At 31.8% G+C, this 26,628-nt stretch overlaps 1 protein-coding gene across 1 annotated transcript in view; it reads left to right on the plus strand.

Moving 5' to 3' along the window:
- The first annotated feature begins 769 nt into the window (after positions 1–769).
- The window catches only part of qin (tudor domain-containing protein qin), a 255,808-nt gene continuing 229,949 nt past the window's right edge, over positions 770–26,628 (plus strand). Inside the window, exons 1-3 of the mRNA XM_035358504.2 lie at positions 770–1,028; positions 7,167–7,291; positions 12,378–12,481. Coding sequence (XP_035214395.1) covers positions 974–1,028; positions 7,167–7,291; positions 12,378–12,481 — 284 coding nt within the window. The 5' untranslated portion in view covers positions 770–973. The remainder of the gene's footprint in view (positions 1,029–7,166; positions 7,292–12,377; positions 12,482–26,628) is intronic.

The following is a 26,628-nucleotide window of genomic DNA, read 5'->3' on the forward strand; positions in this document are numbered from 1 at the left end:
TAACGACACTGAACTTGACCCCCCTTTTTTCGCCGCCGCTAGTGCGGACCTTACTCTCTTTCATCCGCCTCCAACACTCCTTTCACCCTTCTCTTTCTCCCCCACCCGATCTTTATCAGAAGCCGAGTAAAAAGCTGTTTCTACATCTTGACACTCGAGAATAAAATACGATCTGTGTGTGTGGAACCAAAAGAATTTTTCTAACTAAAGAGAAAATCGTAAGTATGATTGCCATCATTCTTTCCTTTAAGCATGATTGCGCAAATGCTAAGAACAGAAGATATAGAGAACTAGTAAGTAGATGCAGGTCGTGGAGGTTAGGATAGACTTCTATGATGCAGGCGGATCTTTACCAATTAATCTTGATCCTTTAGAAGCAGAACTTTCGTCTGATTGGTTGATCTCTACCCAGAACAGAGGTCCAGCCGAGACATTTCGGTGAGGTTTGAAAAAAATCCCGAGTAGCCGCAACATCGTTTCCGTAGATAGGCGGGACTTCGGAGCTCTTTTTTTTTTTTAGGAATCCTTCCCTTTAAACCAGTGCTACCAGAATCTCGTTTCTCAGAAAAGTCCCGTCTAGCAGGGACTGTTGTTAAAAGTGATAACCTCTTTATACTACATGATTAACTTTCACTGGATTCACTGCAATAATTACTACCTTGCTTTTTTGCTAGAAATCCACTAGCGGTGCCACATCTCAATTTTTCCATCTTTTCCCGTATTGTCTAATCATTAAATGCATGAATGGCAACACTCTTTGAAAGGGATTTGTTGATATTCTGCAAGAACACTATTTGAAATCAGCATGTCTTTGTCTATGGTCTAAGCGAGTTGCATTTAAAAGTATTAGTTTTCTAACGAGCATTTTAGTTAATATTCTAATAATTTTCGGCCATCGGACTTTTCTAAGAATTCATTTTTACTGTGTCCATAATATTTTTCTGTTCAAGATCATTTTCTTGTGTCTTCAATTATGTCAGGATCTTTGAAACCTTTTGATTGTCCTGCTTGCAGATCAACATTTACAGGTTCCTGTGTTCTTTAATCTTGTGTGGTTATAATATTTGCACTAAATCCAAGTATTGCTATAATTTCAAGTGTGTTTAGTTTATTTGCACGTGAGTTTAGGCTAGGTCCACGCGAATAAAACCAAAATTTCGTGTTATTTTTATCCTATTACGAATATTGTTAGCTGTAACAAACATTGTTTATTGTGATAAGTATTTATTATAGTTATTTGTAATATGTACAGTTAAATATACATTATGGTGCGGAAATATTGAAATAAATTAGACATATGGGCTTGATACCCATAAAACCGGAAGTTTCTTTAAACGATTAAATGAGTGTTAAATTGTAGTTGAACTGTTAGGTTATAAAAACATAATTCAGAATTTAACTTTATTGAATCAATGAAAAAAAGTTGTGTGGAAAATTTGAACTATTCACATTAATTCTATGTATAATTTTTAATTTTATTATGTTTGAATATGCTTTTTATATTTTATTACGTTAAAAAAGGAAACTAAAAAAAAAAAAAAAAAAAATTCAGAATTTCTTTTTATCTAAATATAATATTCCTTGTTTTTCCCCCCCATAAAAATTTGTATTCTGGTGTATTTGGAAATAATATATACATAATTTTACGATTTATTGATATTAATTAATTTAATGTATTCAAATCTGTGTTCTTCCCTTTTGTTTCTCTGAAGAGATATCGGTTGATCTCTGGATTATGGTAACTTGGCGATTTTTTGGCGACCAACTCTGCTACAGCAACCCTCTATTTTTTTTTCGCCGCCACTAAAGACATGTTTCTTTTCTTTTTATTTACTGAACACTTTTTCCAACAATCTACTAGCCGAATTACACTTATGCTAGAAATTTTATGTAGCAAAACTGCTTAATCATGACAAATATTAACTGCAAAATTGGGAAAAAGTGCACAATCACAAACTCCTTGCACGTTTTTCAGAATAGCACATACACATAAACCATTTACACGTCGACTTATTTTTACTTAAAAAAAAATCCCAGAATTGCACAAAAATGGCATTGCATACACTCCTAACTTTATCCATCTACACTGCTATTTTCTCATAAATTATAAAAATTTGCACGAAAATGCAAAAAAATTCTGTGAATCTTTAAGCTCGGTAAAAAGCACATATATGAAATTACCTGATCGTGAAAAAGTATATATCCTTTCCAAGGATGAACATTTCCACGTATAAAATAAATAAAATATCCAAAAACTTTTACCTCTAAATTATCTATTATATTATAAACGTCACCAACGAATTCATACCTCAAACATTACAAATGGTTATAAATACTTAGTGTCAAATATTTAAATTATTTCTATGCACTTTACTTCCACTGAAATGTATACCAAATTCCTACAAACATACAATTCACAAAATAACTATCATTTAATTAAAATATAATTAAATTCAAAAACACTACTTAAAATATAAATAAGCACATACATTAAATTAATAAAAATTAGCTTACAATCCTAATTACTTTAAACTAAATCATTGCTAATAACAATTTTCCAGTAATACCATATTACTTTATTTACTCCTTACATTTAGAACAATGCATAAAAATAATATCCTCAAATAATTAAAAATACTAACTTACCTGATCTTCTTCAGAATCTTGATTATGTGGCTGATAAACTTTTCTTATTTCCTCCGCCAAATAAAAAGCAAGCGTATGTGCGCCTGTTTCAGGATCTTTAAAATCATACTTATAGTTCACAGCAAGGTACCAGGTAAAATAAATAACTTAATAAAACATCTTTACTTCTACCTCACACAACCTTAAAAAAACACTTATTACTACCCCCTTCAATCCCACTAAATACCCATTTTGAATTCACTTTAGTTAGGGCCATGGGATCCAAAAATTAACCAACACTGTTTCACACAACACAGAATAAAGCTAAATACAAAATTTCCAGATTTCCCCCCCTTTTCCGATTAAAGAACTGTAATTCGTCCATTAATGTCACATGACATATCTCATGATCTCTCATTTCCCTCACACAGCGTAATCGGAACTGAGTACTTCTCACATTATTACCAAAGTCCTAGGTAGTAACCTTTATCGGCTTCTAAGTGTCGCCAAACTACCAGTTACCATATTCCAAAGATCAGCCAAGATATCAAATTGAAGTATATTATTATTTAGACAGTAGTAATGTTATTGACCTCCCTAAAATATCTTTGCTTTTCAAATGCTACTTAAGTTTTAGAATTTTAGTTTGTTTTTAAATTGCATACTTAAAAAACGCTGCTGTATTATGTCAAGTTCTTTTAACTGTAAATGGAGAAAGTTCGATATAATTGATCTCTTGACCATCATTTGAATCAAATATATAATTTGTTCTTTTAGTTTTTATGGTAGAATTGGGTACTCTTCTGTTATTGGAACTGTGTTCAGAAATGTATGTATGTATAGTGTATGAATGTATCGGTAAAAGTATATTTTAGGGTACCCCTTATCGATTTTTGGCGGTACATGGATTCTGACTTTGTGCAAGGTCTTGTTATTTTGGATTGCATAGCAGTGATTTTTGTGCTAAAAATTGCCGCTACACGAAGCCAATAACAAGACGAAGAATTGCACAAACTTTGTATCTATGTACGCATCGATTTATTTTCACTTTAAAAAACATCCCAGAATTGCACAAAAATGACATTGCACTTTTTATCCATGTACACATCGACCTATTTTCACTTAAAAATCATCAGAGAATTGCACAAACGAGGCTTTGCGCACTCCCTTGAGATTGTCCATGTACAGATCGGTATATTTTCACTGAAAGAGTCAAAAGAGCACCCAATTCTACAGTAGAGGCAATCAAAAAATGTACAAGCTCAATAAACTACATTTTAAACCAAACAATAAAATGACATAAAAAAGGAAAAACCTGTTATGCATTTAAGCATTACACAAAGCAAATATCAACTTACCTCTATGGCACACAGCATTCCTTAACAGCATCTAAAAACTTCCTAAAATCATCTGAATTAGAATCTGTATATCGCCGTCTCCACATAAATTCATAAAAATAAGAGTAAAAAATGTCCTACATATTCTTGACTGTCCCGAAAATGTCTAACAAGTAAACCTTCATTTACACACCAATCGATTAATGCACTTTTACCCTTTCGTTCCAAATTGTACAGAACCTTCAAATTAATCTTACTACATTCAGCCATTTTATCGTCTAAACAGTGAAACAAGCAATGTATTTCATAACCACACACACACCACAAAAGCCCTTACAAAACATACCATGATTCCAAATTTCCCAGAATAATGCAAACGATTACGTCATAATAGCGTTTCCATAACATTCAACTACTCAGAGTACCAGAAATGAAACAACTTGGCGATAAATGAAACAACTTCACGATAATACAAAGGGTTCAACTCTAACTGAATGTATCTGTCGTGTATGTGTGTATACATATATATATACATACTCACATATATGCACAGACAATTACATATGTGCAAACATTCCTGAATCCGGTCCTGATAGCAGAAGCATACCTAGAATTGTAACATGTACTTATTACAGTACAAAGTCCGTAATCCGGATGTCCATTATCCAGAATGATCTATAATCTGGACCTCAAAGCCACAAACTTACGCATGCGTGTAAAGCCAGTAAAGCGTTTACCCATGCACGGTTCCAATAGTGAAGAAAGTAACAGAGAATGTTATTGAAATTGACAAGTTAGTCGGTGTTCTCGACACAGCAGTTACAGGACTTGAACAGTGGAACTTTGTAATTGAACAAGAAATTATGCCTGTTTATAGAATTAAACAGAAAGTATTAGCACAAAAAATGAAGCAACTTAAACAACAAGAAATGTTGGCTAATCTTTGGAATATGGTAACAGGTAGTTTGGCGACATTTTGGTAAGGCGATATAGGTTACTAGCTAGGATTTCAGCAGTGTACATGGATAAAGTCAAGAGTGTGCGCAATGCCATTTTTGTGCAATTCTGGGATGTTTTCTTAAGTGAAAATAGGTCGACGTGTACATGGATGATACCGTGTATGTGCAATTCTTAAAATCGCGGCAAGCAGTTTGCGATTCTGCACTTTCTCCCAATTTCGCACCTAATCTTCATCATGATTAAGCACTTTTGTTCCATAAAAGTTCTAGCATAAGTGTAATTCGGCTAGCAGATTGTTGGAAAAAAATGTTGAGTAAAAGGGAAAAAAAAAAAAAAAGTGCCTTTATTTCGTGAAAACAAAATGGCGTCCAAAACAAAAACTAGCAGGTTGCTGTAGTAGGGTTGGTCGCCAAACAATCGCCAAGTTACCATAACCAAAATGTTTAATAAAGTAAAATATTAAGCTTTTTTTTTTTGTAAATTTTCATTCCCTTTAGATCACAATTGCTCTTTATTTCATAAATTACGGTTTCATATTTTTAATTGTATAATTTCTGCATGCCATCTTACCAAATTTAAATTGATGATCTAATCTGGAAAAACCCCTAATCCAGAATCGCCGAAGTCCCAACAAGTTCGGATTACGGACTTTGTACTGTACTGCTTATTGGTTACTTTGGTCAACAACTTGTGATATTTGTATTGCTCTTTCAACAAACCAAGCTGAATTACTTCACTTACAAACTCAATGAATTGTAATATTTTTTTTGTAACAGAAAATTTTTCATGATTAGCTTTTTGTAGTGAAACTGAACTTACAAAAAAAAAAAAAAAAAAAAAAAAAAAAAGGGAATAGTTCTATATCTCTCATTCTACTGGGCCAATTGATGAAATTTAACTTGCATTTTTTATGTCTCGAAAGTGGGACGTAGGATATGTACTAGATTTATATATAGCATTGTTCTAATACAGGTAAGCATTGTTCTAATATAGGTATTTTAACACAAAATCGGACCTTTTTCTCGAATGACATCCCAGTTGTTTTCCATATTTCCATTCTATGACTCAAATTGTGCCAAACTGCCAAGTTTTCTAAAAGTTGCACAAGTAGTTTTAAAAAATTTAGCTCTCAAAATTTTAGCTCCTAAATGTTAATTGAATTTGGTATATATTTATTAATATCTCTTTCTTTATTAAACTTATTTGATTCTCCCTTTCGCATTTTGAAATTTAGGTTCATTCCAACTAAAATTTGCCTATTTTTTATGATTTATTTTCAAAATTTGTGTTTTTAAATCATTTAAAAAAATTTTCAAAAAAATTTTGAATTGTAATCTATAAAATGGTAAAAGTATATTTACGGGTACCCCTTTGCAAAAACTGGCAATTTTTGGTGGTACACGGATACAGAGTTTGTGTAATTCTTTCACTTGTTATTTTGTCTTCACTACACAAAGACAAAATAACAAGTCAAAGAATTGCACAAACTCAGTATCCATGTAGACCTATTTTCACTTAAAACAAATCGCAGAATTGCACAAACTAGGCATTGCGCACTTCCTTGATTTTATCCATGTGCACGTCGACCTATTTTCACTTCAGAAAACATCAGAGAATTGCACAAACTTAGCATTCCGCACTCCCTTGAGAAACAGAAAAACGCTTGTTACTTTTCTGTTATCGGGACTGGATTCTAAAATGTATGTATGTGTGCATTGTATGTAGGTATATGTGTGTATGTACTATCAAATGTTTAGTTTTAGTTTGGTTTAATAATAACAAAACACGTAAGGATTGTTTGTCTAGGGGAAGGACACCTTCACAGAGGACTTTCTATGGGTAGTGGCTCATATCGATGTTACACAATAAGAAAAACCATGGAAAAGGTCATGCGGTTAGCGACTTAACCGCATGGCTGCTGGTGATCTGCACTATCGTGTGATTCCATATGTTTGCATCATTAGGAATCATTTGGTCATCTGCCTCACTGCTCAATTGATGCCATTAATAAATTAGTAACAAATTTTCGTATCCTAAAATATACATTTACTCTCTTATTTTTAATCTGGGAACAGTGTATATTTCTCTTCTTTATTGTTCACACTGAAACGACGGAGGTTATTGTGGAATATCAGAAACTGTTTTCATATCTTATTGCTTATATCTTTTAAATTTAGTTGGAAAAAGTTATTTACAATGGTTTTATCCTTATTACTTAATTTAATGTGTATATTTTTTGTATAGTTTCTGCAAGATGCAATGCTGTATCAAGATTTCCACGTATTCTCTCTTGCAATCATTCAATTTGTGAAGGCTGTTTACGAAGCGCAGCAAAGTACAGTAAAGAATTAAAATGTGCGGTGTGCCAGGTAAATTATATTATAGTTGTAAAAATATTAATTAAATATTGGAAACATAGAGATTTTTTTCGTTTGAAATGTGGTAGTCAGAATTTCTAGTTTTTCTCAAATTCAATATTTCTGGATTTGTGAAAAGTACTCGTTATCTTTCTCAAATTTTGTTTTAGGAAAAATGAATCAATCAGAGATTACATAAAGCTGAAACTCTTAAGAGTCTTTCAACATTAGACACTTTTACCACATGTATAGGAAAAGAAAAAATGGATATTTTAAACTTTAGTATGAGAGAAGATAGAAAACAAAAATAAGCAATATTGATAAACCCATTGTTGAAAATGTGTTTGGTACTTTCAGTTTATTTGCCTCCGACCAAAATGCTGCAAAAAAGTATGGATGAGGCAATGCAGTATGCTGCCAAAATAATTTTTAAATTTCGAGTATTTCTCCCCTTTGTTTTTTTGTGGGCTGTGTAAGACAGTATATTTTTTTAATTTTACCTATTAGATGAATGATTTTCAAATTTGCAAGACATGAGCAGGTTTCAGGAGAAAATTAGGAAGCAGAAACTAAAAATCTTTGCCAGTCTCTCACAAATTTCTGCGTAGCTACCTTGATAAAAAGAATGCTGCTTGACATATGTAAAGGAGAATTTCCACAGGAAACTTTTCTCTTCTAGTTATGAGACAAATTAATTTTTATTATTTTCAAACTTATTTGAGTGCTTGTAAGCACCTTGGTGCAGTTTGGTGATTCTTTAGAGGAAAAAAATAATAATGACTTGTTTTTAAAGGAAAAATTTATTACATACACATGTATTGTTAAATGTGTGTTTTATGTTTTAATTAGATATTTATCCTGACAATCAGTTAACAAACATACTTACTTGCAGATTATTATTTCTTTTGTTGTGGTGGAAATTTTATAATTGTTTTAAAAAATAAACTAAAAATAATTGTTATCTTTAGCAGTTTTTGGTTATAATACTGTATTTCTAAAGAAATTTTACTGCAATTACTTCCCATGTGCGAGGGCATTGCTTCTCATTGCAGGCAAATACTAGAAGCAATTATTTTAAAATAGATTAAAAAAAAAAAAAAAAAAAACTATTGTAATTTTTCAAATGATTTTTATTAAAAATCATTTGCAGACATTGAAACAGTGAAAAGAAGGCCTTTGAAAGTGTCTTGTTATTTTCAAAATAGTGTGTGATCTTGCACATGGATTAATTAGTTGCTAGACAAGTGGGCATCCAGGTAAACTTCTTTCTTGTCCACAAAGGGTTAGGTTCATTTTGACATAATACTGCTACTTCCGCAGGTGTGTCATTCCTATCTGCTTATATTAATGCCTGCTTTCTTTGAGTGATGCAATTTTACGTAGTCACTGTAGCAAACACGTCTGTTGGAAAGCATTTGTAATACAGACATGCACTTATCCATTTACATTCACGACCATTATAGGTGAGGTAAATTTCAGTTTTTAATATAGCAATGCATCCTTTATGTTACAGTGGCTCATGCTACCTGATTAAATTGCTACCAAAGACCTGAAACAACTTCACATGTTTTTAGATATGTGTTCTCTTATACATGCGATTTCTTGGTGTATACCTTGTATATTTTTTAAGTTAATGCATAGAATTTTTGGTGCTATTTTGGTAGACGGTTGCACAGATTTTTGGCGATTCACGTTGGCGCGATTTTTACAAACATCAGCCATCTTGAAAAACACTGTTTTTACGCATAGTAATGTATTCGAAACTTAAAAATAAATAAATAAATATCGTTAAAAGTAATGGATTAATTTTTTGTTGAAAATGTCGTTTTTTAAGATGGCAGGCAAGTATAAATAAATACATTTACTATGAGTATAAAATACTAAAGTAAGGTTATTATTACTTTCATATAGCAAAGAAGAGAATAAAAACACCACTATAAAAACATTAGGCCAACGTTTAATTAGATTAAAATATTACTGAAATTGAATATCGAATTAAAAACCATCCTACCAACATTTAAAAGAATTAGAATATTATTAAATTCAGATACTTTAAAATATGTTATATAGAATATAATTAACATTAAAACATATGGACAATAATTATCTCAGCAATTTCTGAAAATTGTGTATTAATTTTTTTAACAAAAATTGAAGTATACAATTATAAAATAAAAGAAAAATATGTACTTGCATTTTTTTGAGTGTTTAACCTGTTTTTTATTGATAAGTACCACAAAAAAAAAAAAAAAAAAAAAAAAAAAAAAATCAGAATCATAATTTAGATAACATCTTTGAAGAAATTCGAAGATATAAATTAAATTTTAAAACGGCGCGGAAATGCACAAATTGTCAGTAACCAATCAGGGAGCTGATTACAGCTCGTTAATGCACAAATATTCTATAAACAATCAGAGAGCTTATTACATCATGGCTAGAATTAAAATTATTTAAAAATTCATACATAATAAAATCATTTTAAAAAAAATGCAAAATTAAATTGTATTTTAATATTTAAGAGCCATAAAATATGTTTAAAACATTAGATTAAATTTATACATATTAAAACGAATTACTTTTAAAGTAAGGTGACGTCATTGATTACATCATCCACAACATAAAATTTCATAAAATATGATAAACAATAAAATTTTTATTTCAAATAAAAACACAAAATTAAATTGATTTTTAATATTTAAAAGCCATAAATAATATTTTAAACACGGAATTTATGCACAATAAAACACATTATTTTTTAAATAAAATGACAACAAAGTATCGGTTACCATAAACAACTTATCCAGCAATGGGTTTACCATAAGTTGTATTACTCGCCAAAGGAAAATCGCCAAAATCCGTGCAACCGTGTACCAAAGTAGCACCGAATTTTTAATTGTACATATTTTCTACATTAATCAAAAGTAATTCTAAAGTAAAATCAAATCAAATATAAGACCCTTCCTACATTTTAAATTGTATTTTAATAAATAAAAATGTAGGTAAATATTTATTTTGTCTTGAAGTAATATTGAGAAAAATGTAGTTTCCTCCTCCTTTCCTATAGAATTTTCTTGAAACAAAAGTACTGTTAGCTGTAGCTCAGATATTGTCAGTGATATATAGTTTTGAGATATTCCAATAAAATGGATGCTGGCTTAAATTAAAGTTGTATTACTAGACACGGTTTTTATCATTAGTATTAATCAGTTTATATATATGATAATGACCTGTAAGGTTTATTTAATTTTTAAATGGTTATATGGGTTGAATGATATAATTATTTATTTAAAAGGTATAATTACATACTATACAAATTATATCATAGTACATACCTGCCAACTTTTACGAATTTTTCGTAATTTTTACTAAAACGCGTTTGTCTTTACGTTTTTACGATTTTTTTCCTTTTTCAAGTGTTTTTAGTGATTTTTGTTTTTAGAATTTTTCGCCAATTCAGCGATTTTTACCAATTGCATCGTGTTTTACCACCAACTACCGACTACTTCGAATCCAGTAACCTGCAGTTTCTCACAACTCGCCGCTTAACCAGCCAATCCAATGCGCTGAACTTGTTTCTCCCACTCTTTTCTTTGTGGGCGCCAGATTATTTTTTTCTAAAAAACAGTCTTCTATTAGCCGGGAGGAAAGGATTTTCTATCTTCTTTCTTCGGATTTGAACAAAGCACATTGTAGTTTTGTGTTAAGTACCATTAAGATTTTTGAAAGTGTAAATACCCTTCTACAATCAGCTTCGCCAAAATCTGCCCTTGTCCAAATTCTTAATGATCTTTTGAAAGAACTTCATACTAAGTTTGTAAAACCGTCAGTTGTGAAAAACAGTGTGTTGATTCGTGTTGCCTATAATAGTTTGGCAAATCAAAAGGATGACAATGATCTTATAATTGGAAATCAAACCAGGGAACTTGTAAATTGTTTGAAAGATCATGAGAAAAAAGAATTTTTTCAATGTGTCAGAAAGTACTTTCCTCAGCCTGTGATTACATTGTAAGGAAGTTTCCTTTGCAAAATGAAGTTCTTTTAAATGAAGTGGCAAATTTGAAACAAATTGAAAATTCATCTTTTGAAAAGATTCGTTTCTTTATTGATAAATTTCCATTTTTGTTAACAATTAAAGAAAATGAATGCCATAATGATGCTTTAGATGAACTACAGAACCAATTTTCTGCTGCACAGTTTGAAGACTTTGCCAGTTCTGGAGAAGATAGACTTGATGTCCTCGTTGGTACCTTAAAAAGAATAAAAAGAGCTGATGGAACACCAAAATATGATAGACTAGCAAGAGTTTTATGTGCTATTCTCGTAATTCCACACAGTAATGCTGAGTGTGAGAGAGTCTTTAGTGTTGTGAAGAAAAACAAAACTATGTTTCGTTCTTCAATTTCACCAAAAACTCTAGAAAACATTTTAATTGCTAAATGTTATGAGGAAACTAATTGTTATGACAGGAAATTTTCCATTGGCTAAAGCCAAAAAATGCACTCTAAATTCATTGCAATAATTTTTTTGTGTAACATTAAGTTCTTGTTTTATGTTTCCTAATAAATTTTTTAGTTGCTATTTAATTGAGATTTACTAATGTAAGTACAATTTTCTTTTTTCTATTTGTATAAATTGTTATTTTTTTAATATCAAAGCATGATATTAATTGTTCGTGCTCTTCTGAATTTTGGAGAAATCTTCTGAATTTTTATCTTTAGAGGTTGGCAGGTATGATAGTATATAATTTGTATAGTATGATAAACTTCTTCCTTTCATTTGGCGATTTCGTTTATCAAAACATCTGAGTATGAAACCATAGTAAATTTTAGGGTGAAAAAACAGGTATGTATATGTATAGAGGAAAATTAAGGGGTGTTAGTTTTGAGTATATACAGTAGGTGAGAAATGTTTATTTTGTAGATATTATATGTGCAGAAATACTTTTGATTCTAATTTCATAATATTTAAAAATATATTTAACATTTATCAATAATTGACCGATTATGTTCATATACAATGGTAATGTATCGGTGTATATTTCATATTTTAAAATCTTCACTTTGAACTTGGTTTTTTAAATATGTGTACTTCTTTACAGACTTCTGTTGATTTATCTGAAGGAGATATCTCAGTGTCCACATTCCAACCAGATATTTATGCTCTGGGAATCCTAAATGCTAATATTAAAACTTCTTTCTTAGGGTATGTTTGTTTTAATTTATATTTATATATTAGTGCAGGGATTTACATATAATATGAAGCTAGTTTTCTGAAATAAGTTGCAAAGTAGTGGGATTTTTATGATATATGAATTATGATTATTTTATATTACAAATAAATTATGTATTGCTTTGAAAGCTTCATTGTAACATATATGCTAATCTGAACTACAGTCAAAAGTCTTTAATCCGGTCTCGTCGGGACTACAGCGATTCCTCATTATCGATTTTTCCAGATTATTGATCATCAGTTTAAATCTGGTAAGATGGCATGCAGAAATTATAAAATTAAAAATATGAAACCATAATTTATGAATAAAGAGCAATTATGATCTAAAAGGTATCAAAATTTACAAAAAAAAAAGCTTAATATTTATTTGTTTACTTTATTAAACATTTCTTTCAACGCGCGCATGCGTAAAGCATACAATATGCAGAGTCGAAATTAGAAAATTGCAACCAGAAAACTATTTGATGTATATTTGTGGTATTTATAATGACGAGGAATTTGATTTAAATCATATCAAAGATGGAGTACATTGAGATGAAATACTACATTTAGTAAAGAATTATAAGTCGAATAAAATAAAAACATCTGCCCTGAAGATAAGGATAGTGCTGACAAATCAAGTTCCATTTCAGTGCACGTCGTGACGCCCCCCCCCGTAGAGCAGCGTGAAGATTTCGGAATGGTTAGAGAAACAAAGGATATGCCTTTATCCATTTTTTGCAGCAATTCCACTTTTTGTTTGATGGACATCGAAACATGCTTTCGCTTTGTAGATTCTTTGGCAGCTCCAGAATCGGAAATTCTTTTTGACATAATCAAAAGTTCAAGCTTACTTTTATAAAATTTCTCTAACAGTCTGCAAAAAATAATAAGCCGGATCCAATTAGAAGATTATGGAACAATGCAGTCTGCAACATTAACTGAAATAGATAATTAGATAATTTTAGCTTAGCTTATAGCGTTCGTTATACATTAAATGTGCATACGTAAACGCATTATGTGCATGCGTAAATGTATTATGCGCATGCGTTGATGCATTATGCGTTTACGCATGCGCAGAAAGTTTGTAGCTTTGAGGTTCGGATTATGGAGGCCTGGATTAAAGACTTTTGACTGTATATATAATTGAATTTAGTTGTTACAATGAATAGGTTTAAAATCGTATACAGCAGTATAAGCACAGTTTAGTTTTTGCCCTGCCAGTGGCAGAAAGTAATAAAAGTATTTAGGTGTTACATTAATTAACAGTACTTGCTAATTTTGGAAGTATTTTAAATACATAAAAATTGTATGTACCTTATTGACTTTCTGTTTTCTCCCCATGTGTAACTCCGTTAGGTTAAGTACAGGTTTCTGAAAATGTTTAAAATATTTATATAGTTTTTTCTATACACAAGCTGTTCAGAACAACAAGATTTGGGCATTCTCTGCTCCATGAACTCAATCACACTACATGTCCACTCCTCTTTTTGCACTTCTTGGAGGTTTAAACTCCACTATTACCCTTCCAGGGGAGCAACGCACCACCTGGATAAGACACCAGGCAGCACTGGTTGTCAATTGCTCCTGCCAGTCGCATGGACGAGCCCGTCGCAGAGGGCTGTTACCCAGCAACCCGTGGGGTTCTACGGTTCCAACCGCTCAGGACATACCAGACCCCGAGGCTGGCCTATGAGTGACTTTTCCCGGGGGCTTCAGAACCACCAAATTCATAAATTTTTATACCCCCGTGGCCAAGACTGCCTAGGCACAGATTCTAGCCAGTAGCTTTGCAGAATTCTCTGTCGACCCGGGGTGGGGGAAGCTGTTCAGAAAACAGTTTTCCCCTAAGTTTTAAAATGGTTCATGTACATATTAGTTGTTTTCGTCTCATAACTGATTTGCTCATGGATTTTGTATGCAGGGCTGTGTCTGACTAAGCAAGCTCATAGATTGTGTGTTTCTCATGCACCTCATAATTGATTTGCTCATGGAATTTGTATGCAGGGCTGTGACAAGCTTTAAAAAAATAATAATAAGAGTGATATCCTAATGCACTTATGTAATGTGACAACTTGTAAACTGTAGCAGATGACACAGACACCAGTTCCTGGAGCACTGAATGATTTTAAGTTCTAGGGACAACAGTAGTCAACAATAAGAGCAGGCAAGATTCAAAATACAGGAATGAAGATGTGTTATTAGATATTGTAATGTTAACCTCCTCAGACCCGAGACAAAAATAAAAGCTTGATATTTAGTAAGAGGTATTTAAATAGTTGTTTCGATCACTTTGATGTAGAAAAGTGCAATAAAAAAATTTTTTTTAGTTTATGAAAGCTAGGGGAGGATGTATCACATGTGATACATTAGGAACAAGGCACTACAATCAGAATTTTCTTAAGTATTAAGCAGGATTGAAGTAATTAATTTAATCTTAGTCTTTAATCACACAATACATACAATTCATAAATTCAACACAAAATTAAGTTTTATTGGCGTTGTAGGTACATAATATTATTATTATTTATATTCGTGAAATGCCTTGAAACAATTTCTACTAGTTGTAAAGCATAGAAAAACCTTGCAGTCTGTACACTGTACATTTGTTAAGGCCGAGCAGTTCTCATTCCTGCACCTACTTCGATGAGTTCTATCCCCAACCATTTCAGGCATGTGCCTAGCTTCATTGTTACGAGCTGCTTGATGTGGAATGCAAGTTGTAACTCTGCGTTTTGGAGGGGGTTCATCATTTTCATCTTCGGCTAGCGAAGGAGTGGGAGATGGCTTCTTCAGTAAGCCGTGGATGAGTGTATTTGCAATACTGAGTCTAAACGCAAAATAGTCCAGAATGTTCTTCTTAGGTTCCCCTAATTCTGTCATAGTATTTCTGTACGAGAGCCATGCACTCGACATGGTAAAGTCGATCATATGCAGAATGACTCGTACTGTCCATTTCTTGGTTCGGTGCTTCATTCTGTAGAAACTAATGGTACGGTCCAGATGATCGATGCCCCCCATGTAATCGTTGTAATTTTTTACAATATGAGGGCAATCAACTTCTAAGTATGACTTGTCCGTTTTCGACCATCTTTTGCATTTTGTGATGGGAGTTTTCCCATGCTCACTGGACATCAGCAAAACACTTTTATTGTCGAACCATTTCGCAAGGGAAATTTTTTGATCCACTCTCACAACTTGATCTATTGTCCCTCGGCCTTCTCGTCTCATTTCTGAATCTGACTTTAGTTGTGTCAATTTCGGAACTTTATTTTTCATAAGAGTGCCAGTTAAATGCAATTCTCTATTCAGGAGGAAGTCAAGAAGCAATTCTGAAGCGAAATACCGGTCCACATATATCGAGGAGCCGGGAAATAATGAGTCCGAAAGCTTCAGAGCAACTTTTCCTCCCAAGTCAAGAAAACTTGTATCCTCTGGAGATGTAACATCAGTTCCCTTTCCTTCATAAAAGATGAAATCTAAAGGCAAACCGTACGAAGAGCACATTACAAAAACTTTTATTCCTACTGGGTTTGGCTTTCCTCTGACATACTGTCGCATAGAAACCTGTCCATGAAAAGAGATAATCTGTTCATCAATTGAAACAATTTTTGGCCTTTTTTGCTTCAAGCAACGTTCTCGTATTTTATTTAGCATTGTCCTGACTTTCCAAAATTTATCTTTTTCCTTTATTTCCTTTGCGACATCATTATCATTTAAAACTTTCAAATTGTTGCGAATTTGAAAAAAACCTATCCCTAGAAATATTGTCAGCTATAATGGAAAACCGTGTGGACCTTTCCCATATCATTTTTATCCTGGGATAATACCCACAGCAGGACAAAAGAAGACTGTAGCCTATGAATGTCATCATTTCTTCTTTTGATGCATTAATACTCTTGCCAGTACGTGTTACGGATCGAATGTTACTGAAATTTGCCAAATCTTCATAAAAGCATTCATCTAAATATTCCATAAAATATTCAATGGGTGCAGTACTTTGATATTCAAAGCATCCTACCTCCTGAAAATCAAATGAAACTGGATTGAACTTATCTGTATGTATTCCCCATTAAGTTGGAGCAGAAAAGTCAAAAGTTACATCCTGATCTTCATCAACATCATCCATCTCACATCCATTGTCGCTTTGATAATCATCTTCATCTGACAGTGAACTCAAAACAGAATCATCGCGATTCATCAGCTCTAAAATTTCATTTGGTGTCAAATATTTCACTGAAAAAAAAAATACTTATTAAGTAAAAAAATTATCCGGAAAAAATGGGTAAAAATGGAATGCAAACACCTCAATTACAGATTTGAATTCATGAAATACTTCTATCAATCTTCAAATCCCCCCAAAATATAACTAAAAATTAAAACAAAATTGTCTTAAAAAGTGTGTTCATAAGTGATTGGGTCCCATTGTATCACAAGTGATACAAACAAATTTCACAAGTCATTATACTTTAATATTTCAGTAAAAATTTCTTTTTTTGCTGTTAACTAGTAAAAAGTACATATACAAAGAGAAAGCATATTTTAAAAATAGTTTAATATTTGTATATAAATAAGAAAAAAATACTTACTTCGATGACGTGCAGACATTTTGTTTTGATTCAGAGATGCTACTAGAAATCGCTATCATGGACAAGTACTGCCATCTGTTGACTAAACGAGGAAAATATATGAGGTATTTCACTTTGTATCTTATGTGATACAACCGGTCCCAAATTTGTTTTTTCAGCTCAGCCTTCACAAAAAATTATGAAACTTTTGTATCACATGTGATACAAGGGAACCGAGGAGGTTAATATTACTATATATTACTATTGGAATGTAGGTTTCTTATAAATAAATTATATTGTGATGGTGACTAGTAGATTATTCATGATTACTTTTCATTTATTATGTTCGTAGTGCAATTGTGTTCTTTGAAAATTGAATTATTTGCATAATTTTTACCCTGTCAAGTTTAGCACAATAAAATTAGCAAAAAAATATGGGAATACATTAATAAATATAATATTTTAATTAACATAATATTACTTATCAAATAATTAATATCTTAATCAGAATTTTAATTCTATAAATATATTTTGTTTTATTTGTATCACTGTATTTCTACAAAATCCATGCTTAAAATTAAATTTTAGTAATATAAAATAGAAGGCATTCCTCTGCCATAAGCATATATCCTTTGCATGCTTTGCTGATTAAGTAAAGAAATTATTTGCTAAAAAATAAAAATATGTTTATTCTCATTGACTTATTTTAATGCACTAATCAAATAAACTGATTTATTGATGCAGTGAACTACAGCTTACTCACCAATTGTATTTAGTCTTTTTGGAAGTAGTTTTAGGTTTAACGAGCATTTTTTTCCTCTAAAAAGAGTTTGAATTTATTTTGTTAGGGTTTGGTGATGCTATTATGCGTACTTCTAGAGGAAAACAGACTAAATTTTGTTTTCTATGTACAAAAAGAAGTTCAAAATTATAGTAGAATATATTGGCTAGAGATATGTTAGTGCCAAATCCTTGTAAGAAGGAGTGCCAGAAAAAGGTGTATGGGCAGTGTGATTAAACATAATTGTAAAAATAAGCAGTAAATAAACTTGTGTTCTAAAATGGAAATTATGTAAGTACTTCATCATTTGCTAGGTAATTTTGCTCTGTTTGATAAGAAATTAACTCTTAGAAAACCAAAGCCTTCACTGTATGCTTAAAATATCCACCCAAACCCAAAATGCCTTTCGAGATTCACAGCAACTTCCTCCTCTCCCTATCCATGAACGTGCAAAGAAGTGTGAATATTTCAAATAGCATCCTTTCTGCTTCCTAACAAATAAAGATAAGAAATCACAGATAGACCCTTTTAAGACAAGCTGTGTGCACTAAACTGATGCAATACATTTGGGAAAACTGCACCTGCTACTGCATACTTTTTGGGGGGGGGAGGGAAGAAAACAATATCGCAATCTTGGCTGTTTCGGACTGTTGTGATCATTTGAATGAAAGGCCATGTCAGGTGTTTAGGTCATGAAAAGGTTAAAACAGAATGAGGGAAAAAAATAAGCGGAAGAAAACAGATCTTCAATGTCAAAGAGGGCCATGAACATTAAACAACTCAGAGGTGTTGTATGTGGTTATGTTCTCTTTCGTTTGCAATATTCTGCGGTGTGGCAGTGAGCATGCCTTTTTTGTACATATAATCAGTTTATTAAAACCAGCTTATACAGTCCTGAGAAAAAGCAGTTAGTTAATATATGTAATCAATATATATTTGTTGACTAATGTTTTATGTTAAACTGTTAAGTACAGGGGTTGGACAAAAAATATGGAAATACCAAAATAAAACCATATTGTTGTGATTAATACAGTGTAGGAAAACCATTCAAAACAGCTTGCAGTTTTCCCAGAATGGATAAATAGAGGAATCATATCATTCTTCCTGTAAAACATTGGCAAGTTCAATTAATGATGATGGTAGTGGATAGTATTTACTCAGATTTCTGTCCAAAGTATTCCACAAAGGCTTAATAATATTGATATCTGGTGACTATAGTGGCCATAGTAGACGTGAAAGTTCACCCTCATACTCAGGAAACCAGTCCTGGACAATTGGAATATGGCCTTGCCATTGGAGAACAAAATTTGTACCATGGGATGGACATGATCGTCCAAAATGGTTACACAATCCTTGGCAGTAATGTGACTTTGCACACAGGGTTCGTACGGTCCTTAAAAGTCCTTAATTTTTTCAAAAATGATTTTTGGTCCTTAAAAGTCCTTAATTTTGGCCAAAATGAATAAACGGTCCTTAATTTTGCTCATTTGACATTTCTTATCATTTCTAATGATTGCCATTCTATGTGTGAATTGCGATTTCTCATGAATATGGAATTAAAATTGCACGGCTCTTAACCAATCTGTTGGCGGATTTGCGTTAAACGAAAGTATCGGTGTCTGATTGGCTATTCACCCAATCTTTCGAAACAGGTGTTATCCATAAATTTAGGCAGATTGTGACGAAAGCGTGAAGCCGGAAGTTCTTTAAGAGGCGAAAGTGAAGATGAAGGTGCTCGAGAAAAAAAAAAGGGGGGGGGGATTCTGAAAATATTTGCCAAAGTTAGAGCAATCCCAACCTGGAAGGCCACAACCCTTCCGATGCCAATAGGAACGAGATGCCTGGAAAGTGCATTTTCAATAAACTGTGGCTTCATCAAGCTGACTACAAAGACTGGATATTGATCGATGACAATCCTTATAAAGCTAAATGTGGTCTTTGAAATAAATTGAAATTTCTATAATGGAAGAGTCAGTGCTGAAAATTCACATGAAAATTAAGTTTCGTTTTATCATTTCAATTTGTTTTTACATGGTTTTGCTTAGCTTAATTTCTGTGTTTGTTTCAATTAAGCCATAAATTAATTTTTTTATCACCTTCTACGGAGTTTATTCTCTTTTGCACATACTATATGTATGGGATATCGGGATTATGAGTTTATTTCTGCAGAGGGTCTGTTATCGATTTCGTGGGAAATCTGATGGCTCCATTTCGATTTTAGGTCGCCAAGGGCAAATTCAGTAACGCTAGCCGAGAAAAAGTGAAGTTAGGAAATACGTTTTGAAGCTTCAATAGGCAATTAAGTATTTGGTTTAATCCTATGCTGTTGATAGTAATGCATTATTTTTGCTAATGGCGATACAATTATTAGTTGAAAACAACTAACTAATTAAAAATTTTTTAATATTTTTAAAGCTGAAAACAACTAATTGAAACTAATTTTCCTGAACTAACTAGATGCAAAATTAACTTTCATGAATTACTAAAGTTATTGGGTAGAAGTTTAACTGAAAATATAAAAATATGAAATCGTGATTTATGAAATAATGAAGCATTTATGATTTAAAGGCTATCAAAATTTACAAAAGAAAAGAGCTTAATATTTATATGTTTACTTTATTAAACATTTCTTTCAATGTGAGTTGTTTGATTTGTTTTCTCTGCTAATACTTTAGACTAATACTATAGACATATAATTTCTTGTTGAGTTATTAAGTTCCATTGTTCAAGTCCTGTAATTGCTGTGTCGAGAATTCCGAATAACTTGTCAATCAAAATTTTTTCTCGTTCAGTAACCTCTCTGTTACTTTCTTCACTATCGGTAGCTGTATTTTCTGGATTTAGAACCATACTACAGATTTCGCCCTCCATTAATTGATTAATGATTGGGGCATTGTCATCGCAATGAAAAACTTCTGTTTAACTTCCCTAAATTCTGCCGCCTAGTGCGCCCATGCGAGCTCTGGCGCTGGTTCTGGCTTCATGTGAATAACAAGCAGTTATTCTTAATTCAAATAGCACTAAATATAATCGTTTGTCCTATATATGAGTATCATTAACAAAATCTATTTTTAGCATAAGGAAAGAAATTTTTGTTAAATCTCCCCTTGTCAACATTTTAGCGAATTAAACTTAAATCTGTAATCGGATAATATTATGTTATTTGGCATCGCTGCATGAGTCATCACTAAAGTTGTCATCCGTTGATAAACATGCGGTGATGAAAGCAAAATACAATAAATAATGATTCGCGATTTCGGCATCAAGGATATAAAATATTAGTTGCTGTAAAATTAACAAATGTTTCGGTTTGAGATTATGCCAAGCAGATACGCAGCTATGGAGTCAAGTTACTAATCACACAAATTTATGCTAAAATAATTATTTCTTCAATAATGAGATATTTTATTTAGCGCCAAACTGAGATTAAGAATCGAGATTTCCGGCATGTTTTTTTATGACGAGGAAAAAAATCTAATGTGCATGCGTAAAGCATACCCCTTCCCTCCAAAAAAGCCCTAAAAAATTGTTTGGTGGTGGCTTTGAGGTCCGGATTTTAGATCATTCCAGATATTGGATTCCCGGATCTCGGAATTTGTACTGTATATATATATATATATATATATATGTACTGTATATATATATATATATATGTACTATATATATATGTATTGTATATATATATATGTACTATATATAAAAGTACTGTATATATTGGACAAACCAAAAATAGTCTTAATATAAGAATTAACAACCACAGAGCACACATTAAAAAATTTGCAACTACTAATTTTAGCACACTTAATACAGCTGAATTAGAACATTTTCAAATACATGATTTCAAAAAAATTAATATTCAAATTTTGGACATTGTACCTGAATACAAAGTTAGATTATTTCAAGTCACTCTACATGCTTAAATTCAAAACACTTTACCCTTATGGACTCAATACATTCAACCAACACATTAAATTAAATTCTGAAATTCCAACTTACAGCCATTTTAAATTATTCAGTAAAAAATCATTACGAGGAACCGGAGCAGGTAATAAGCATAAAAATAAACTTCTTTCAACAATAGATACAAAAAAGTTAAACGATAATATAAATAATTACTTTCTTACTGATAATTTCACTAAAAATATAATTACTTGGTTGCATACTTGTAAGCACAATTTCTTAAAATTACTAATAAAATTTGTAAAACAGCATTTTACAGGGCACAATATTATCAAAGACCTTATTATTGACTTTTGTAATTATAAGTTCTCTACAAATAACAAATACAATAAATATTACTGCAAAATCAATTTCCTTCATCCTAACTATGATCATATTCAGTTTAGCAAAATTTTCAGAAAAAGACAACAACGTTTTTCCAGCTACCAAAGTACAGATCTCACCAGCTTTCAAGTATCAAAAACCTCTTAGTAAATTACTAATTAACCACCATGAATTAGCTACAGCCCATTGATACTGTAAAGAGCTTCAATACAAAGATTTCATAGATAAATTTCATCAACATATTATAACAGGCAATTTAGCAATAGTTCAAAACCAACATTTAAGAATTTTAATGGAAAAAGGTACCAAATTTAGACCAGTACTAAAAATTAACAAACATCACAGTTTTAAAAGTTTCATAAAAAATATAGGCAAATTTATAGTTAAAACTAGTTTCAAATTAAATATTCCAAATTCTACCTTTATGGCATGGAAACATGCAGTATTAGAAGAATTCAAGCAAAAAATTCAAAGAATTGAATTTAATAGCCATTTACAGTGGAATATTCTCATACCTCTTTTACAGGATTTAAAACAAAAGTTCATAATTACCAAAATTGACAAAGCCAATAATAACTTTAGCATAATATGAAAATTTTTTTTATGTCTCATTAATTAATACTGAACTCAATAATGCCATTACTTACAAACTCGCCAATCTACAAGAAAATGTTATTGCAAAAAAGCTAAAAGCATTTCATAAGAAACTGCAAATTTCACAACCATCTAACTACAATAGATTAGAAAATCTATATACTCTCCCAAAATTTCATAAATCACCACTCAAATTTAGATTTATTGCTAATGGTACAAATAATTATAAAAAGAATATAGATTACATATTTGCAATTATACTTAAAAAATATGTAATTTAATCTAACATCTCGTTAACAAACAACACAATTATAGTTGGATTATTTATAATAATGCTCCAGTTCTCAACAGTTTTAAAAGTTTAACAATCAAGAACATTAACTGCTATGACTTTGAAAACCTTTATACTTCTCTACCATTAGAAGAAATTTTTACTAGTTTAATGCAACTCCCACAACTTTTTCCTGACATACTTGACATCCTTTGTATTGAAAGATGGAATACTTATCTGAATTGTGCATTATTTAATAACTACATTAAATACGATAATAAGATCTTTCAGCAAGTTAGAGGAATTCCTATGGGAGCAAACAGTTCTACACAAATTTGTAACCTATTTCTTTTTACATTTGAATATAAATTCCAACTCAGTTTAAATAAAAATGAATTAAAGCTATTTGCTCATACTTTTAGATACATAGATGATATTATAACTTTCAATAATAATTCTACTTTTGAGAAATTCAAAATTTACCCAAATAGTTTAACACTTAATAAAATGAATACGAATCAAGATACTATTGAATTCCTAGACCTGCAAATTATTAAACACAACAAAATTAAATTATTTGATAAAAGAAGGAATTTCCATTTTCCTACTATTAAACTAATTAATTGGAACTCTAATACAGTCAAAAGTCGTTAATTCGGACACCCATAATCCGGACCTCAAAGCTACAAACTTTCTGCGCATGCGTCACTTTGACGCATGCGCAGAAACTAGACTAAGAACTAAGACTTTTACGGCTGCGAATATGTGTGCTAAATCTGAAAATTCAAAGAAGAAAAGAAATATCATTGAGGAAGAAATTGATTATATGAAGCAGAAGAAAAATTTCTTCAAAGGGACATTAAAGGTATTAATGAAGAAGTAGATGCTTTAGCAGATGAAGCTGAGACCAGCATGAACATTGATTTGTTTATCAAAGCAAATGAACTTAGAAGAATAGTTAAAGAAAAGGAAATAGACATAAATAAATTAGATATTAAAATAGCTGAAAAGATTTCAGATTTAAAAAAAGCACAAATGTTTTGTATCTTTTATTGTACAGTTTATTATTCTAGTATCTTTCAAAAAACCAAGGAAATAAATTGTATGTTTACAAATCAGTTATTTTAATCTGCAAAATATTCTTACATAGTGATTATAATAGTAGTTGACTGTGTTTAAATAAATATCAAATAAATTAAATAATAATCATGTAAATCTCTAAAATAGTGACTGTTATTAGTGTAAAACACACTTATACATGTTTTTAAAGAAATTATGTTCCTAATTTAATGTTATTTACTTCATAACTTGTAGGGAGTTAGTTTAATTTTCAAAATTGTTTTATGGTAAGTATTAAAGTGAATTTAATAATAGTGCATAATACACACTTCTGTTAGTTTCTTAAAGTGAAATTACAAGCATGAAGTCGGTTGTATGGATAATTGCTTTATTCTATATATATATATATATTTTTTTTTTTTTTGTTTGCTGATAGGTCCTTAATTTTTTCTTTGATGGTCCTTAAAAGTTCTTAATTTTCATGTAAGGAAATGTGTACGAACCCTGTGCACAGTAATGATGGTTTCCATGGAATACCATGATATTGCTGTTCAAATCATGATCAAACCCCCCGTCATGTTTCACTCGGGGCAGCAAATAGTATCCGTCATACTCTTGGGATGACATTTGTGAAACTTAAACTCGCACAGAAGTCGGAATCAGTATAAAGCAAGATTTATCGAACCAGATTGGCAGTCTTCCATTGCTCTGCACTCCAGGTTTTGTGACTTTGACACCATTTTCTCCGCTTACAGGCATTTTGATCACTGATGGGTGGCTTTTGAATTGCTGCTTGTCCAAATATACTCTGCTAGTGGAGCTTCCTTTGTATTGTTTTGGTGCTGACAGGGTTTACAAGTGCTACATTCAGTTCAACAGTCACTTTTGCAGCTGTAGTCCTCTTATTTTTCATCATAGATCTCTTCAGTGATCGTCTGTCATGATCACTTAACACGTTTTCTTCCGTGCTGTGATTTAACAGATGTGGTTTTTCTGACTTTCCCCTATGAGTTAAAAATCCTTGATACTGTGCGTCTTGAAACATCAAACACTTCAGCTACTTTGAATATGGAAGCACCCTCCATACGAGCCCCAACAATTTGCCCATGTTCAAATTCATTTAGCTCTGACATGATGTACTCACAATTGCACAGAACACTGTCTCGAAGATGAATGACACTTACAACATATTGAAGATGTTGTGCAGATGGCTCAGCACCACTAACAGCTTTTGCAAGAATAAACATTACAGTTTAAACATGCATTTTACGAGGTGTTTCCATATTTTTGTCCAGTTCCTATATTTTTTTTATACTTTCTGATTATCTGCAAGCCCATGGAAAAGTATTCATGAGGCAAAGCAGTATGTTGCTGAAACAGTTATATGGCAACCCATGATGTCGCCAAAAGGTATTTATATAACAACCAGGTAAGCGCATAGCATAGGTCTGTTTTGGGTGGTGTGCTTTGCTAAAATTTGTATGGATGCTGAATTTGTACAGATTTCTGAATTTTTTTTTTTAAAGCAAAAACAGATTGCTGTGTGCCTAGGGACGAAATAGAATTTTCTTGAAAAAGGTATTTTTTAAGGTTTATTTTTTTGATGGCTCTCATATGGAATTCTTCTTATATGAAATTTTGCTATTTTGAAGATGTCTGTTGTCTTTTGTACATTAGCTTGGCGAAATATTTGTCAGAAACGAGTTCATAAAATTATTGTTAAATTAACCGCACCTCCCTGGACAAGTTGCAAACTTGTTGCCAACTTCGGAAAGCATTTGCAATTTCACTGGCAACTAATTTTTTGCTAGTATGTGAGAGACGGCAGTCATTTTTCAAAGCAGCAGTGGGCTAAGAATTCCACACAAGAAGTAAAGTAAGTAATAAAGTTAAAAAGCAAGAAATGAATATAAAATACTTACCATTTTTTTAGAAATTCTTTTTTTGCACTGTCATTTGCCCCGTGTACACATTAATCTGTTTTGTCTTAAAAAAATATGAGAGTATCAGTAACGCGGCATCCGTTCAACTTCTGCATTATACGTGGGCCAAAATAGACATGTGCTACTTGCATACCAGGGTTGCCATATAAATACTTTTTAATGGCATTGTGCATTGCCTGTTATTTTGAGATACAGCTGTGCCTCGAGATTGGCTGTGTAATTCAAGATGATTGAAATAATATATTGATTTTCCTGTTATTAGTATTTTTTTGCTGGTATTAAATGTACATTTTTGTTTTTGGTTTTTTTAAATTCAGTAATTACAGAGTCTGAGTAAGTAATTGTGCATAAATAACCAAACAATAATAGAACTGTAGATTAAATGAGAAAGAAGGGTCATGAAAAAAGCTATTTAGTTTTTGCAACTTATTCATATTTCTGCTCTCACCCACCAGTGGCCAAGCGGTAAAGTCGCTGAACACTGGTAGTTCGATCCGAGATTCAAATCTAGTGAACGGGCTAGCTGCATGGGCGTTTTCGAGGTTTTCCCCTTGTGTAACGTGTATACGAGCCAGTTTCCTTAGAAAGCCCTCCACGAAGGCATCCATCCCCTTAGGCAGATATCTCTCGAGGCTTTGCCA

The sequence above is a fragment of the Stegodyphus dumicola genome, chromosome 7, assembly GCF_044657685.1.
Source record: "Stegodyphus dumicola isolate Sdum_Otavi_A_Nest chromosome 7, ASM4465768v1".
In the NCBI taxonomy this organism is placed as follows: domain Eukaryota; kingdom Metazoa; phylum Arthropoda; class Arachnida; order Araneae; family Eresidae; genus Stegodyphus; species Stegodyphus dumicola.